This window comes from Tyto alba, unplaced genomic scaffold, assembly GCF_018691265.1.
Source record: "Tyto alba isolate M040663 unplaced genomic scaffold, T.alba_DEE_v4.0 Super-Scaffold_30, whole genome shotgun sequence".
In the NCBI taxonomy this organism is placed as follows: domain Eukaryota; kingdom Metazoa; phylum Chordata; class Aves; order Strigiformes; family Tytonidae; genus Tyto; species Tyto alba.
The window spans coordinates 2,823,256-2,835,517 of NW_024881305.1; the positions used below are offsets into that span (position 1 = coordinate 2,823,256).

Genomic DNA, 12,262 nt, shown 5'->3' on the forward strand with positions numbered 1-12,262 from the left:
GCTTTGTCTTTTTTTCCTTGTGAAAGCCGTACAATAAACAGATTATTTAATAACTGAGCCCTATTCCTCATATGTTCCCTCTAAGTTTGTTCTTTCTGAGCTAGTGGCCCATTGACTGAATTTTCTTGGCTAGTGAGCACTTAGTTTTGATTTCCAGAATGAGACGCGGGGAGATGGTGTAGGTGAAGATGAACTTGCTGGTGGTGCGATCTGTTTTAAAAGGGGGAGAAGAGTAGTCAAATAGCAGGACCACTCCGTTCAAATTTCTCCATTCTAAAATATGTTTTTCTCAAAGGCTGTTTCTCTGCTGTCTTCCCTAGCTACGAGTCTTAACCTTTCCAAACACTTTTTTTAGAGGGAAGCATAAAACTGGAAGGTGCTTGTTAGAACTGCATTCAGTTGACTGCTGCAGGAAGCAACGAATTACAGCAAATAGAAATGAAAATCATCCTACAGACTCACTTTGGGTTCTGAGCAGGTAAGAGCTGGACAGGGCACAGAAGTGGGCTGGGCCGAAGGCTGCCGCAGCGGTGGGTGAGATGGGAAATGATGGCTAAAATGGGAATAGTGGGGTGGTGCGGGCGTTGATGCTGACTGGCACCATCTGCTGCAGTTCACGGGTACTGTTGCAGCCCAGCAAATGGTTTTATTTGGTTGGTTGGGTTTTTTTGTTTTTCCTCAGAAAAGCGCCCTTTTTAAAAAGTTGTGTTGGGTTATTGTTGCCCAGAGTGGGAAACGCTTTCCTAGGAATTGGCTGTGTCGTATTTTTCAAGAACAAGGGCAAGCTGGGACAAGGCAGAGGGTTTCCCCTGCCCCAAGGAGACCAACACAAAATCTAAAACAGTTTTTTTTTATTATTATTATTAAGAAGTAATTTCCTTGAAAGAAGGAATACAAACCCCCAGAAGCAGCAAATTGCCATCTGTTCCCTTTTCCCCAGGTTTGCTGATGGACTCAAAAAAAAAAAAAAAAAAAAAAAAAAAACCCACAAAAAAAAAACCAAACCACCTGTGTCCAATTTGGGCTCTTCCTACCAAATAAACTCCACGAGAGCTGAGCTGATAGTGGCCCCGTAGGTGAAAAGAACAACTAGAAAATCCACAGAAGTTAGTAAGTTTAAAACTCCTGGAAAAGTCTTTTTAAAGAAAAGGTCTGATGGAAGAAGAGCTCGAGGTGTCCCTGGGAACAGAAAGAATAGGTCAGCTGTAGCCACATAGAGTGTGACTTCAAATTGTAAGCTTTTTTTTTTTTTTTTGTCACTTGGCAAGGATTTATGTTTGCCTGGTTTCAGGCGGCAAAGCAAAGCCTATCTCCCCTTTAACCACAACTCAACCCGATGTGCTTTTAGCCCCAAACCTACACAGTTGTCAGTCCCTCAGTAACCAAAATACAGCAGCAACGTTCTGCGCGCTGGGAGAGAAAACATTCAAAGTCACTCCGAGCGTCACTTACGTGGTGATCAGCTCTGTCACTCATTTTCCTCTTCTGTAAAACAAAAGATAATTAGGGTGTTAACGGGGTATGGGACTAACACCAGCATTAGTGTTGACCACGCCAGCTCTCCTGCTTCTCCCGCTGGAGGAACCTGCCCCCCTCCCCACTAGCAGCAAACAGCCGAGCTGTGGAAATGCTCCGCACCGGGGCGGGGCTGGAACTCAGCCCCAGGCGCTTTTACTTTTACCTTCCACTTTAAAATCAGACGGGAGGAGGTGGTCCTGCCGATTCCCCAGCACGAAGGCCAGGAAGGAGAGGATGAGCGCGTCGAGGATGCCGATGATGCAGAGGATGTAGGCCCAGCGCACGGTGCAGGCGCCCAGGGTGTATTTATCGGTCTTGTCCCCGCACATGCGCTTCACCTCGCTCGAGTCCCAGCCGTCGGGGTAGATCAGGCACCCGATCATCAGCCCGGTAGCTGCGGGGAGAGGGAGACGTCACGGCGGCTGCCAGCCACCTCCTGAGCCCGTGCTGCACGGGGAGGGGGTCGGTGGAGGAGCACAGCGTGCCTGCATCCAGCTACCAACACGATACTACTGCCCTAAACTACTCCGGACCGGCTAACTAGGCTTAAAGGTGCCCCCGTGGTTGCCCATCCCGCGTGGGTTCTGCTCCGCCGGTGCTGCTGCAGCCGGGGAGGGGGAGCAGGATACGGGCGCGCTGCTCCCCAGCGAGGACCTGCTGCAGCAGCATCTCCCATCGCTGCGTTGCCCAGGCAACATCTCTCCTGCCTCCGCACGCATCCCTGGCCGCGTCGCCCTAAAGAAATATTTTCTCCGAAACGAAACCAGGATGGATCAAGTCTGCGCGAGGCAAAGGAACCTTGTTGTTGCCTCGTGCGGAGCTGGATTTCGGCTTATGGCTTGCTAAGGCAGAGCTGCTGTCTGCGGGAGCTTTGCGAGCAGATTAATTCTGCTTGTTCAGCTGCGGGGGTTCCAGCCCGGCCGCGAGCCACCGGCTCCTCCTGCGGCTGCTCTGGTCGCCCGGCCCCGGCTGCAGCCCACCCGCGGGGCCCTCGGCACCTCGCCCTTGCAGCTTTGCCATGGGAGTTGCAACAAAAACCTGGCCCGAGCTGCTGCAGGGCCGTCTTCTGCCAAGCGGCTCGTGTCCCAAAAGCTCAGAAGTACCTCTTTTTTTTTTTTTTTTTTTTTTTTTTTTTTTTTTTCCCCCTCTCTTTCTTTCCCCACAGGCTCAGAGAAATTGTTGTTTTATTTGCTGGACGCAAGTGACTGGGTTCGGCAGGGAGAAGAGCCAAGTTCATCTGCAAGGCTTTGGGATGTGATTAACAGAGACTCTTCGCATCCTCCGCTGTTACCCCGGTGCAGAGCATGGAAGCAACCAGTCCTTTATATCTTTTTGTGCAGGTGCGAGGACACCCTGGGCTCCTCATGCCAGAAAAAAACCCTGCTCTGGATGAGCGGCCGTTTGTCCCTGCCCTTCGTGGACACCCGCAGCCTCCTGCGGCAGCGAGATGCTCCCTGCCCTGTACCTGTGCCTTTTCTCTGTTGTTGGGTGCTTGGTAAACTAGAAAACACATTTGCAGTGGTTCCCTCACCCTTTGCCGATGTTTTTTTCCCTTGGTTTGGGAACAGGAGAGTGGCGAGGCCAGCAGGCAGCTTTCTAGGTCTGCAGAGAGTATTTCTCTTCATTGAGAAGCAGCTGGCTTCTCCTGTATTTAATTACTCTTCCCTGTAGCTAACAGAGAGGAGGGGCACAGAGAAATGGGGGAAGCTGGAAAGAAATCGATGCTCCTGTGAAAACACACCCTGGCCACAGAGCAAAGGCCAGAAAATGGATCCTCTCATCGCCAGCCCCCTCTTTAAAATAACTCCCAGCACCTGCATTGGCTGGTGGCAGCTCAAAAGCTCCCGAGAGCCTGTCTGGGGCAGAAAAACTGAGCTGTCAGGGATGAATCAGGCTCGTCTGTGCAGCCAGAGCTGCCTGCGCTAGGTTTCTCTCCCCATCCAGCACAAAAACATCTGTAAAAGCCCCAAATACAACAACAAAACCTTTCCCTGCTCCGGCTCCCCGGGAGGCTGAGCTGCCCCCAGCCTCTTATCTATACCTTGGCTTGAGCTCGCTGCTTTCGCCAGGGACAGGAGCAGTCCCCATGCCATGGCCATCCTCCCGGGGGGGGTCCCTGCCGGGGGGGCACCGGGGGGCTGTGGCCAAGCCCAGCATGAATGATTCAGGAGCAGCCAAGGGCTGGGTTGGGTTTCAGCTGGGGCTGCGAAGGCAGGAGCTGGGTTATCAGGTATCTCGCTGCACTGGGGGGGAGGGATGGGGGAAGGCTGGAGATGTGGAGGGATGTGGGAATGAGCAGGAAAAGAGGAAAATGTGGGTGATGGTACAAAGGCAGTCCCCTCCTCCTGTTCCACCTCCTCAGCGCATCATCCCCTGAGCTCAGGGAGTTACCAAAATAACCCAGCAAACGTTCTCACCGTCTCCCCGCCTAATTCCTGCGGGAGCCCCGGCACAGCAGGCAGCCCCAGCCCCGGGCTGATGCTCTGAAGCTCTCGGGCTGATGCTCTGAAGCCACGACCCCGCTGCTCCGTGGGGCCGAGCAGGAGCGGCGGCGCTGGACGGAGGGGAGTCCCCCCAGGTAAGCGGGGCCGGGCCTGGGCCGTTGGCGCCGCGGGGTTTTGCAGCCGCAGCGTGCGGAGGGGAGCATCCCCCACGTGCAGCGAGTTTGCTGGGGCTCAGGCGCTCTGACAGGTTTTGCAAATTCCTCACTGGTAACCAGTAAAAGGGAGCAAGCGGGGCACGGATGGTGGCTCTTCTCTGGCCAGCCCGCCCTTCAGCAGAGTTGAGGTGGGGGCAGAGAGGGAAAAGCAGCCCCGGCCGGACCATCAGCAGCCCCCCGACCCCCCCCATACATCGCCCCCGGCCTCACTCACCCGCCGCCAGCTGCATCCAGGCACAGACTTTATAGACCGTGGCTGCGTTGCAGAAGAAGAAGAGGCTGAAGCAGAGGATGGAGCCGATGATGAGGAAGGTGGCGACGCCTACGAAGAACATGGCGGTTTTGAAGGCGCTGGAGGGGATGGTGCCGAAGTCGAGGGGGCTGCCCTTGCAGATGAGCTCGCCGGTGAGCGCGTTGCCGACGCAGTAGGAGAAGAGGCCGAAGTAACCGGCCTGCGGCGTGTCGATGCTGTCGCCGATCCAGTACGGCTGGACGAAGGTCACCACCATCAGGATGGAGAAGCAGAGGGTGAAGAGGGCCCAGAGCACCCCCATGGCCCGGGCGTTCCGCACGTAGTTGGTGTGGTAAATCCGGGCCGCCTCCTGCGCCGGCAGCAGCTTGGCCATGGCGGGGCCACGGCCACGGCCACGGTCACGGTCACGGCCACCGGCACCGGCGCTGCCCGCCCCGCCCCGCCCCGCCCCGGCCGAGAGCGGCGGCGGGAGGCTCCGGGCTCCGGCGGCGGCGGCGGCTGGACCGCCCCGGGGGGGGGGGGGGGGGGCGGGAAGAAGAGGGGGGGGCGCGGCGGCGCGACCCCCCCCCCCCCCCCCCCGCCTTGAGCTGGGGTGCGCTCGGGAGGAGCCGGGCGGCGCGGCTCGGGGTGGGACCCCCGGGATGGAGCCCGGTGCGCCCCCCCCCCGGGGAGGTGTCCTTAGGGTGAGCCCCCGGGAGGTGCCCTGTGGCCCCCCCCGGGATGAGCCCGGTGCCTCTAGGAGGTGTCCTTAGAGTGAGGCCCCGGGAAGTGCCCTGTGGCCCCCTCCGGGATGAGCCCGGTGCCCCCCGGGAGGTGCCCTGTGCCCCACACCCCCCCCCGGGATGAGCCCGGTGCCCCCGGGAGGTGTCCTGTGCCCCCCGCCCGGAGAGGTGTCCTTAGGGGGAGCCCCCGGGAAGTGCCCTGTGCCCCCCCCACAGACATGTCCTTAGAGTGAGCCCCCGGGATGAGCCCGGTGCACCCGGGAGGTGTCCTTAAGGGGGAGCCCCCGGGAAGTGCCCTGTGCCCCCCCCACAGACATGTCCTTAGGGGGAGCCCCCAGGATGAGCCCGGTGCACCCAGGAGGTGCCCTGTGCCCCCCCCCCCAGACATGTCCTTAGGGGGAGCCTCCAGGATGTGCTCTGCACCCCTGAGATGCACCCCCAGGATGTGCCCTGTGTCCCTGGGATGAGCCCCGGACCCCCAGGATGCACCCTGGGCCCCCAGGATGTGCCCCAAGGGTGTACCCCATACCCCTCGGATGCTCCCTGGGGATGCGCCCCGTGCCTCCACCGTGTGCCCTAGGATACCCCCCGGGATGTGCCCAGTGCCTGTGGGGTGAACCCTATGCTCCCAACGTGGACCCCAGGCTCCCCCCAGGGTGCACCCTGCGCCCTGCTGTGCACCCGTGGGGTGCACTCTCAGCTTCAACTGTGCCCCCCTAACGTGTTTTGTGCCCCGGGATGTGCTGTGCAGCCCCAGCACGCGTGTCAGGATGTGCAGAATCTGCACCCCTGGATGTGTCCCACCATGTGCCACATGCCCCAAAATGCGTGTTGGGGGGCTCCCCAGGTTGCGTCTTGCCCCCCAGGGGCTGGGCCGCGACCCCCCAGGATCCACCCAGGCTGTGTGTGTACCCCAGGATGTGTCCCAAATGCTGTGCCCGCTCGGCTGCTCCCCTCTGCCCTCCCAGCTGGTGTCACCAGGGTCTTCCCCCACTGGAGGGGGGTACACAGGGTGCTACACCAGTGGGGTGGTGACCTGTAGGCCCCTGGACCCCCCCCCTTCATCAACTCCAGGGCTGGCTGGGGCTGCGGATAAGGAGGGGACCCTCCCCACAGCCCTGCTGCCTTGGTGTTGCTGACGGGCTGCGGGCACTTGCGGCCACCTCGGGACCTTTCCCCACGAGTCACGTCTGCCCCACGTCCCGAGGGACCGCAGAGGCTTAGCTCCCACCGCGGGGCCTGGATGCCACGTGCCAGCGTGACGGTCACCCTGCAGCTCAACGTCACCCCCGCGGCCACCGACAGCCGGGGCTGCCTGGGCGTTAATCATTGCCGAGAGCAGCGGGGCCAAGGCGGGCGTGAAAAGCTGTTGCCGTTCCCAGGGCTGTTTTCCTTTCATCAGCCACATCCCCCCCTCCCCAAGCCCTGAAATGCAGAGCAAATATCTGGCAGGGCATGGTGCAGTGGTGGCCCGCGGGATGGGGACAGCGACAGGCTCTGGAGCACCGAGGGAGGCCGGCGGGATGCTGGCAGGGGGGGTGGACTTGCTCCTGCCACACTTTGGGCTTTCTTGAGAGGGTTTCTTGGTGTCTGTGGTCACAACGTTCACGTGGTGGAGGATCTGGGGTGGGCGCTTTCCCCACGGAGCAGAGCTCCTGCCGTGACACCGGCTCTCGCTTTGCCCATAAACCCATCCGCAGCGCCCAGCGAGGAGGGTCTCGGAGAGGCCCCAGCTCCGCGGCTCCCTGCAGCCGGGGTGAAGAAGAGGAGGGAGGACTGGAAATCCCCTCGGGGGGGGGGAAGCGCAGGAGCGCCGTTCCTTCGCGTTGGCTTTGGCCAGAGGAGCTGCCGAAGGGCAGGTTGGCATCACTGGCGTGGGACAGTCACCCGGGGACGGGGTGAGACGTCCCCATCGTGGCACCGCCTGGCAGCGTGGGCATCGCTGTTTTCCTGCCCCGGGCGGGGTGTCGCGGCGCTGCCCCAGTGCCACGGGTTGGGGTGTGATAGGAGCAGCCGGGTCAGCTGGTGGAGACGCCGGCTATAAAGCGCCCGGCGGCCCCGTGGCGGAGGCACGAGCGAGCCCACCATGGCCAACGCGCTGCCCCTCCGCCTGCTCCTGGCCCTGCTGCTGCTCCTGGCCCCGGCCCTGCCCGCGCCGCACGAGCGAGGGCTCATCTTCAACTTGGTAAGAAGGAGACTAATCCCGTCCTTGCTGCAGCCGGGGGATGCCCCGAGTTCTGCGCTGGGAGGGTTGGAGGGGTCTGTGGTGCTTTGGTCACTGGCAGCAGCTACACTGGGGGAGCCCCGGGCTGAGAGCAGCTTATTTATTGCTTATTTATTGCAGCTGGGGAAACTGAGGCAAGTGGGGATGGCGTGCTGGGTTTTCCAGGGTTGTGAGGGATCTCAGAGCCTGTGAAAGCAGCTATGTGAAGGGACAGGGGCGCCTGAAAGTGGATGGGATTGAAGCTCTCGGCTGTCTGCACCAGTGAGGACCCCCTCCCAGGGGGGGCTCGCAGGGAATGGGGAGGGGGGATGCTTCCCCTGCGGTATCTCAGCCCCGTTCCCACGAGCCTGGCAGAAAACCAGCACTTCAGCGGGTGGTGTTTTGGGCCAGAGTAAGGAAATGCTGCGGGGCAGGAGGCTCAGGCGTGCTGAGGCAGCGCTGGTGTCCGAATATCCACCCAAACCCCGGCTGGAGGGGGTTAATGGGGGGGGGGACACGACACACACACACAACACAGAGAAGGAGCTGGTGCTCAGGCCCTGCCCCGCGGCGCAGGACACCGGGGAGCTGTGTCTGCAGAGCGCCCAGTGCAAGAGCGGCTGCTGCCACCGCGTCAGCGGCCTGAGCCTGGCCCGATGCGCGCCGAAGGCGGCCGAGTCCCAGGCGTGCTCCCCGAAGGTACGTGCTGCCCCGCTCCCGGGGGGGGGGGACACACACGACAGGGACAGGGACGCTTCCCCCGCGCTGCACCGTGCCTTGCTTCCCCCCAGAGCATCTATGGGGTCTACTACAAGTGTCCCTGCGAGAGCGGCTTGACCTGCGACGCTGATAAAACCATCGTGGGCTCCATCACCAACAGTGACTTTGGCATCTGCAAGGACCCACGGAGCTCCGGCGGGTTGTGGTGAAGGAGGAGATCCCCCCCCCCCACCTCCGGTGACCCCCCATGCTGTCCCTGGCACCCTGCTTTTCCCTCTCCTCAGGAATGCCCAGACCTGCCTGCGCTGCCCCGGCTGCAGGGGGGGGTCGAGTAAAGAGCATCTTCTGCCGAGCTGCAAGCCGGCGTTTTCACTCGACGCGTCCCTCCCGCCCAGGACGGGGGCAACAGGGCCAGAGGGTCCTGGAAAAAGCTGCAGGAACACGATGGCTTAACCTATACATGCACATCATATGCAATTGTCTAATAATTTGGGCCAGCAGGGAGCCTTGGGGGGAGCGTTAGCAAAGGGGGTGGAGGGGAAGGGAAGATGCAGCAGCCCCAGGATCTGAGGGAGCCGTTTCGGGTTGTGCCGGACTCGGTTCATTTGCTGCTGCAGCTGCTCTGGTTGGAAACGTCCCCTGGAAAAACTTTGTCACGGGAGAAGAGGGACTTGCAGGTGGTGTCGAAGCTGTGGGTGCTGGGGGCCGTGTCTGCCCCCTCCGTGCTGTGCTGTGGGCTCTGGACGACCCTGCTCCTCTTCCTCGGGGTGGGCAGAGGCAGCCAGGAGGTGGTCGGCCGGGTGGGAGTCCTCCCCGAAAAGGAGCTGGTACGGGCAGTGGTTGTGCACCCCACGGGGGCCCCTCGTGCAGCACCTCCACCACCATCTCCCGGAGCAGCTTCTCCAGCTGCAAGATGCGCAGGAGCTTTGGGAATTCGGGATGGACCTGGGGTGAGGCGATGCTGGGAGCAGCCCCGGCTGGCAGAGAGGCAGCAAATCCCCTTAACTCTGCCCCCGGCAGGGTGGACTGTGGGGGGGTGATGCCCAGCCGTAGGTTTGGGCATGGGGAGGGGGCACAGACGTGCTGCGTGGGGGTGAAAAAAAGGAGGGAACCGCCTGGTAGAGCTGAGGGGGCAGAAGGAGGAGAGGGGGTCACCAGAGAGGGGGGGTCATGGCTTCTCTGGTGCGGTCTTAACCCCATGTGTCCTATCCCTGGGGGCAGAACGAACACCAGGCACCCACAGAGATGCTCCCCATCACCCCAAGGGGCTGAGCACCCCACAGCAGCCCGGCACACCGTGGGGTGGGGGGCCACGAGGCCTGGGGGCTGTACTGGACAGCTAAGGATGTCCTGCAGGAAACTTTCTTTCCAAGACAAGGGTGACCAGCAGCTGGAGGATCTGCACCCACAGAAACACCGTGGACACGGCTGGGAGGGTGGCAGGGCTGGTGGGGGGGATCCGCACTGTGGGGGGGGGACATGGGGGGCAGTGTGGGGATGGGGCAGGGACCCGCAAGCCCTTGCCCGCCTGGCTCAGCAGAGCTGCAAGAGGGGAAAGCGCTGACCCGGATTTTAGTTTTAAACTGGGGGGGGGGGGGGGTTGACAAAAGCGTTGAGGGTCTTGGTGTCCTCGTGGTGGTCGCGGCAGGAGGCCACCAGGTCCATGTCCTCACGTGTGCGGGGCGAGGCCCGGAGGAGGGGGGAGCTGGGGATGGGGACAGGGAGAGCAGCCCCCCTCCTGCGGCCGACAGACACCCCCCCCCTCCCCGGGGCAGAGCGAGGGGACACGGGACAGGGGACACGGGGTGTCTCCCCGCCCTCACCATCTGCGTGGGGTCCTCAGCCCCACACGCGCCGTTCCACACCAGCAGGGAGCACCCTGGAGAGACTGGCGTCACCCAGAACCCAGAATGGGGGTACCGGGAGCCCTGCCTGCCCAGGCTCAGCCTCGCCTGGTGCTTTGCATCCCTGGCACGGGCAGGATGTGGCCAGCACCCGGGCGCTGGGACCAGCAGAGGGCAGCCGCAGCGTGCCCACAGCCTGGGACCCCCCCCAGCCCTGGTGACCCCCCCCCCCCCCCCAGCCCAGCAGGGACCCCCCCCCCCCTCAGGGGCACCTCAGCCTCGGGGGGGTGCTGAAATGCACCCAGCCCCACAGCCCTGACACCCCTTGAGCCCTGCTTTGGGGGTCACCCCTTCCCTGGAGGGGGGGGATATTGGGGGGGGGGGCAACCTAGGCCAACTCCTGGTGTGTATGGTGGGGATTTTGGGGTATCCCCATTTTTAGGGTGTCCCTATGTTGGCAGGAAGAGGATGGGGGCACCGGAGAGGTAAGAAGGGGGTGGCTGTGCTGGAGGGGGGGCACACACGCATATGAACGTGTGTGTGCCTGTGTGTCCCCCCCCATCTCGGCCCTATATTTACTGGTGAAGCGGCGGCTTTATTTTGGCAGCTCTCAGCTGGTAAATATTGGCTTAAACCGAAAACCAGACGCCTGACTCACGGCGTCTTAACAAACACAGGAAGGGGCCCCCGGCGCTTGTGGGGTGCTGCCAGCCCCAGGGACGGGGGGGGGGGGGGGGCCACCAGGGTGGGGGCACCCTGAGCTGGGAGGGGGGGTGTGAAGAGGGCATCTTCCTGTGGGCAGTTTGTGCTGCAGCAAGGTCCCCAGTGAAGGGGGGGGGATCCCCCCGTGTCATGTGTGTGTCCCCCCGTCTGGAGCTGGGGGTAGGGGACACGGGGGGGACACACCCCACACCCCCCCCCCCCACTGGGGACCTCACTTCACCCTGGGTGATGGAGGGGTGCAAGCATTGGGGTGCCCCTTCCTCCCACCCTGCTTTGCACAGCGTCTCCCCCCCCCCCCCCCCCACTAAAAAGCGACGAAGAGGAGTACAAGCCAAAGGAGCATTGCAAGGGGGGGGGGGGGTGTTACCCAAGTCCCCCCTGCCCCCCAAGTCTCACCCCATCCCCACAGCTACACCCCACTGCACACCCCAATCCCTGCCTGCTCACCCATGGGGTACCCCCAGTGCCCCCCCCCTTTACATCGGAGGGGGGGGAAGGGAAGATTTTCTGCCCCCCCTGGTGCCCCCCCCCCCCCCGCCTGTGCTGTTTTTACCAGGAGGGTACAGGATGTTCTCGCACAGCCGCGCTCCCTCTCCCCAACCTCCCTCCTCCCTCTCTCTTCCCCCCCCCTTTCCGCCAGCCCTCGGCCTTCACCTCTTCTCCTCCGCGGTGCTTTAAACCCTTTTTTCTGCAAAACTCTGCCTTTTGCTCTTCTGCTTATTAATTTATTTTTTTATTATTTTTTTTAAATTATTATTATTATTATTTCTTCAAAGATGCCGTTGAAGCTCCTTCTCTGCCCATCCTGGCGTGTCCCCCCACCCCCCAATTCACCACTCTCCCCCCACCCTGTACCATCACAAGCTGTGGCTGCAGGGGGGGTCTCCAGTGGGGTGCCCACCTGATGCCCATCCTTGCAGACACCCCCAGCAAAGACACACACACCCCCCGCCGCTCCAAACAGGGAGCACCCTCCCCACCCCACCAAAAACCTGAAGAAAAATGGGGTCCGGGGGGGGTGTGTGTGGAGTGTTTGCTCCTGCAATCTTCGCCCCATGACAGGGGGGCTGCCAGACCCCGGGGGTGGGGTAAATACTTCTTGGTGGGGGGCTGAGGTGCCCCCAACCCCCACAGAGCAGCCCCGTAGCACCCATCTTGGGGCAGCGATTTGGGGGGTGGGGCAGACCCCAGGCACAGCCTGATTCTTTCCCCACCCCCCAGTTTGCTGCAGACTGGTATCACGCAGGGGCCTGATCCTGTCACAGAGTCGGGGGGGGTCTCACGGGGGTTGGAGGGTGCTGGGGGTGTCTGTGCTACAGGCAAGAGCCCGAGGGGCTGCCCGGAGGCATCTGGGGGTGCACAGAAGCATTTGGGGGTGCCTTAGAGGTGTTTAGGGGCGCCCAGAGGCATCTGGGGCTGCCTGTTTGTTTTTGGAGCTGGGTTTTCTTTTTTTCCCCCTCTGGATGAGTTTTTCCCCCCGATTTCAGTCAGGGCACGGGCAAGGTGGTGGCCGGTGCATCTGAGGGGGACAGTGGCCCCTCTCGGGGTGTCTCTTGACCAGGGTGGCTTTCGGCTGGAGGTGGCCACTGAATTTGCGAGGCGGGAGCTGCGGGGATGAAG

The 12,262-nt window shown here is 61.8% G+C and overlaps 2 protein-coding genes across 3 annotated transcripts; one reads left to right on the plus strand and one right to left on the minus strand.

Moving 5' to 3' along the window:
* Positions 1-836: 836 nt before the first annotated feature.
* Positions 837-4,923, minus strand: LHFPL5 (LHFPL tetraspan subfamily member 5). The gene is made up of 4 exons (XM_033009329.2): positions 4,392-4,923; positions 1,682-1,912; positions 1,453-1,485; positions 837-1,179 (listed from the first exon to the last, which is right to left on the minus strand). Exons 1-3 carry the CDS (start codon positions 4,801-4,803, stop codon positions 1,469-1,471), a joined length of 660 nt encoding a protein of 219 aa, XP_032865220.2. The 5' UTR covers positions 4,804-4,923; the 3' UTR covers positions 837-1,179; positions 1,453-1,468.
* A 219-nt stretch (positions 4,924-5,142) lies between these two features.
* CLPS (colipase) lies at positions 5,143-8,534 on the plus strand. Of its 2 annotated transcripts, XM_042800165.1 has the most exons (4): positions 5,143-5,198; positions 5,295-7,337; positions 7,932-8,054; positions 8,147-8,534. In XM_042800165.1, the coding sequence occupies exons 2-4, from the start codon at positions 7,239-7,241 to the stop codon at positions 8,282-8,284; spliced, it is 360 nt and encodes a 119-aa protein (XP_042656099.1). In that variant the 5' UTR covers positions 5,143-5,198; positions 5,295-7,238; the 3' UTR covers positions 8,285-8,534. The 2 variants fall into 2 exon arrangements, with proteins under 2 accessions (XP_042656099.1, XP_042656098.1); XM_042800164.1 differs by lacking the exon at positions 5,143-5,198 and having other exon boundaries at positions 7,235-8,054.
* Positions 8,535-12,262: the final 3,728 nt, after the last annotated feature.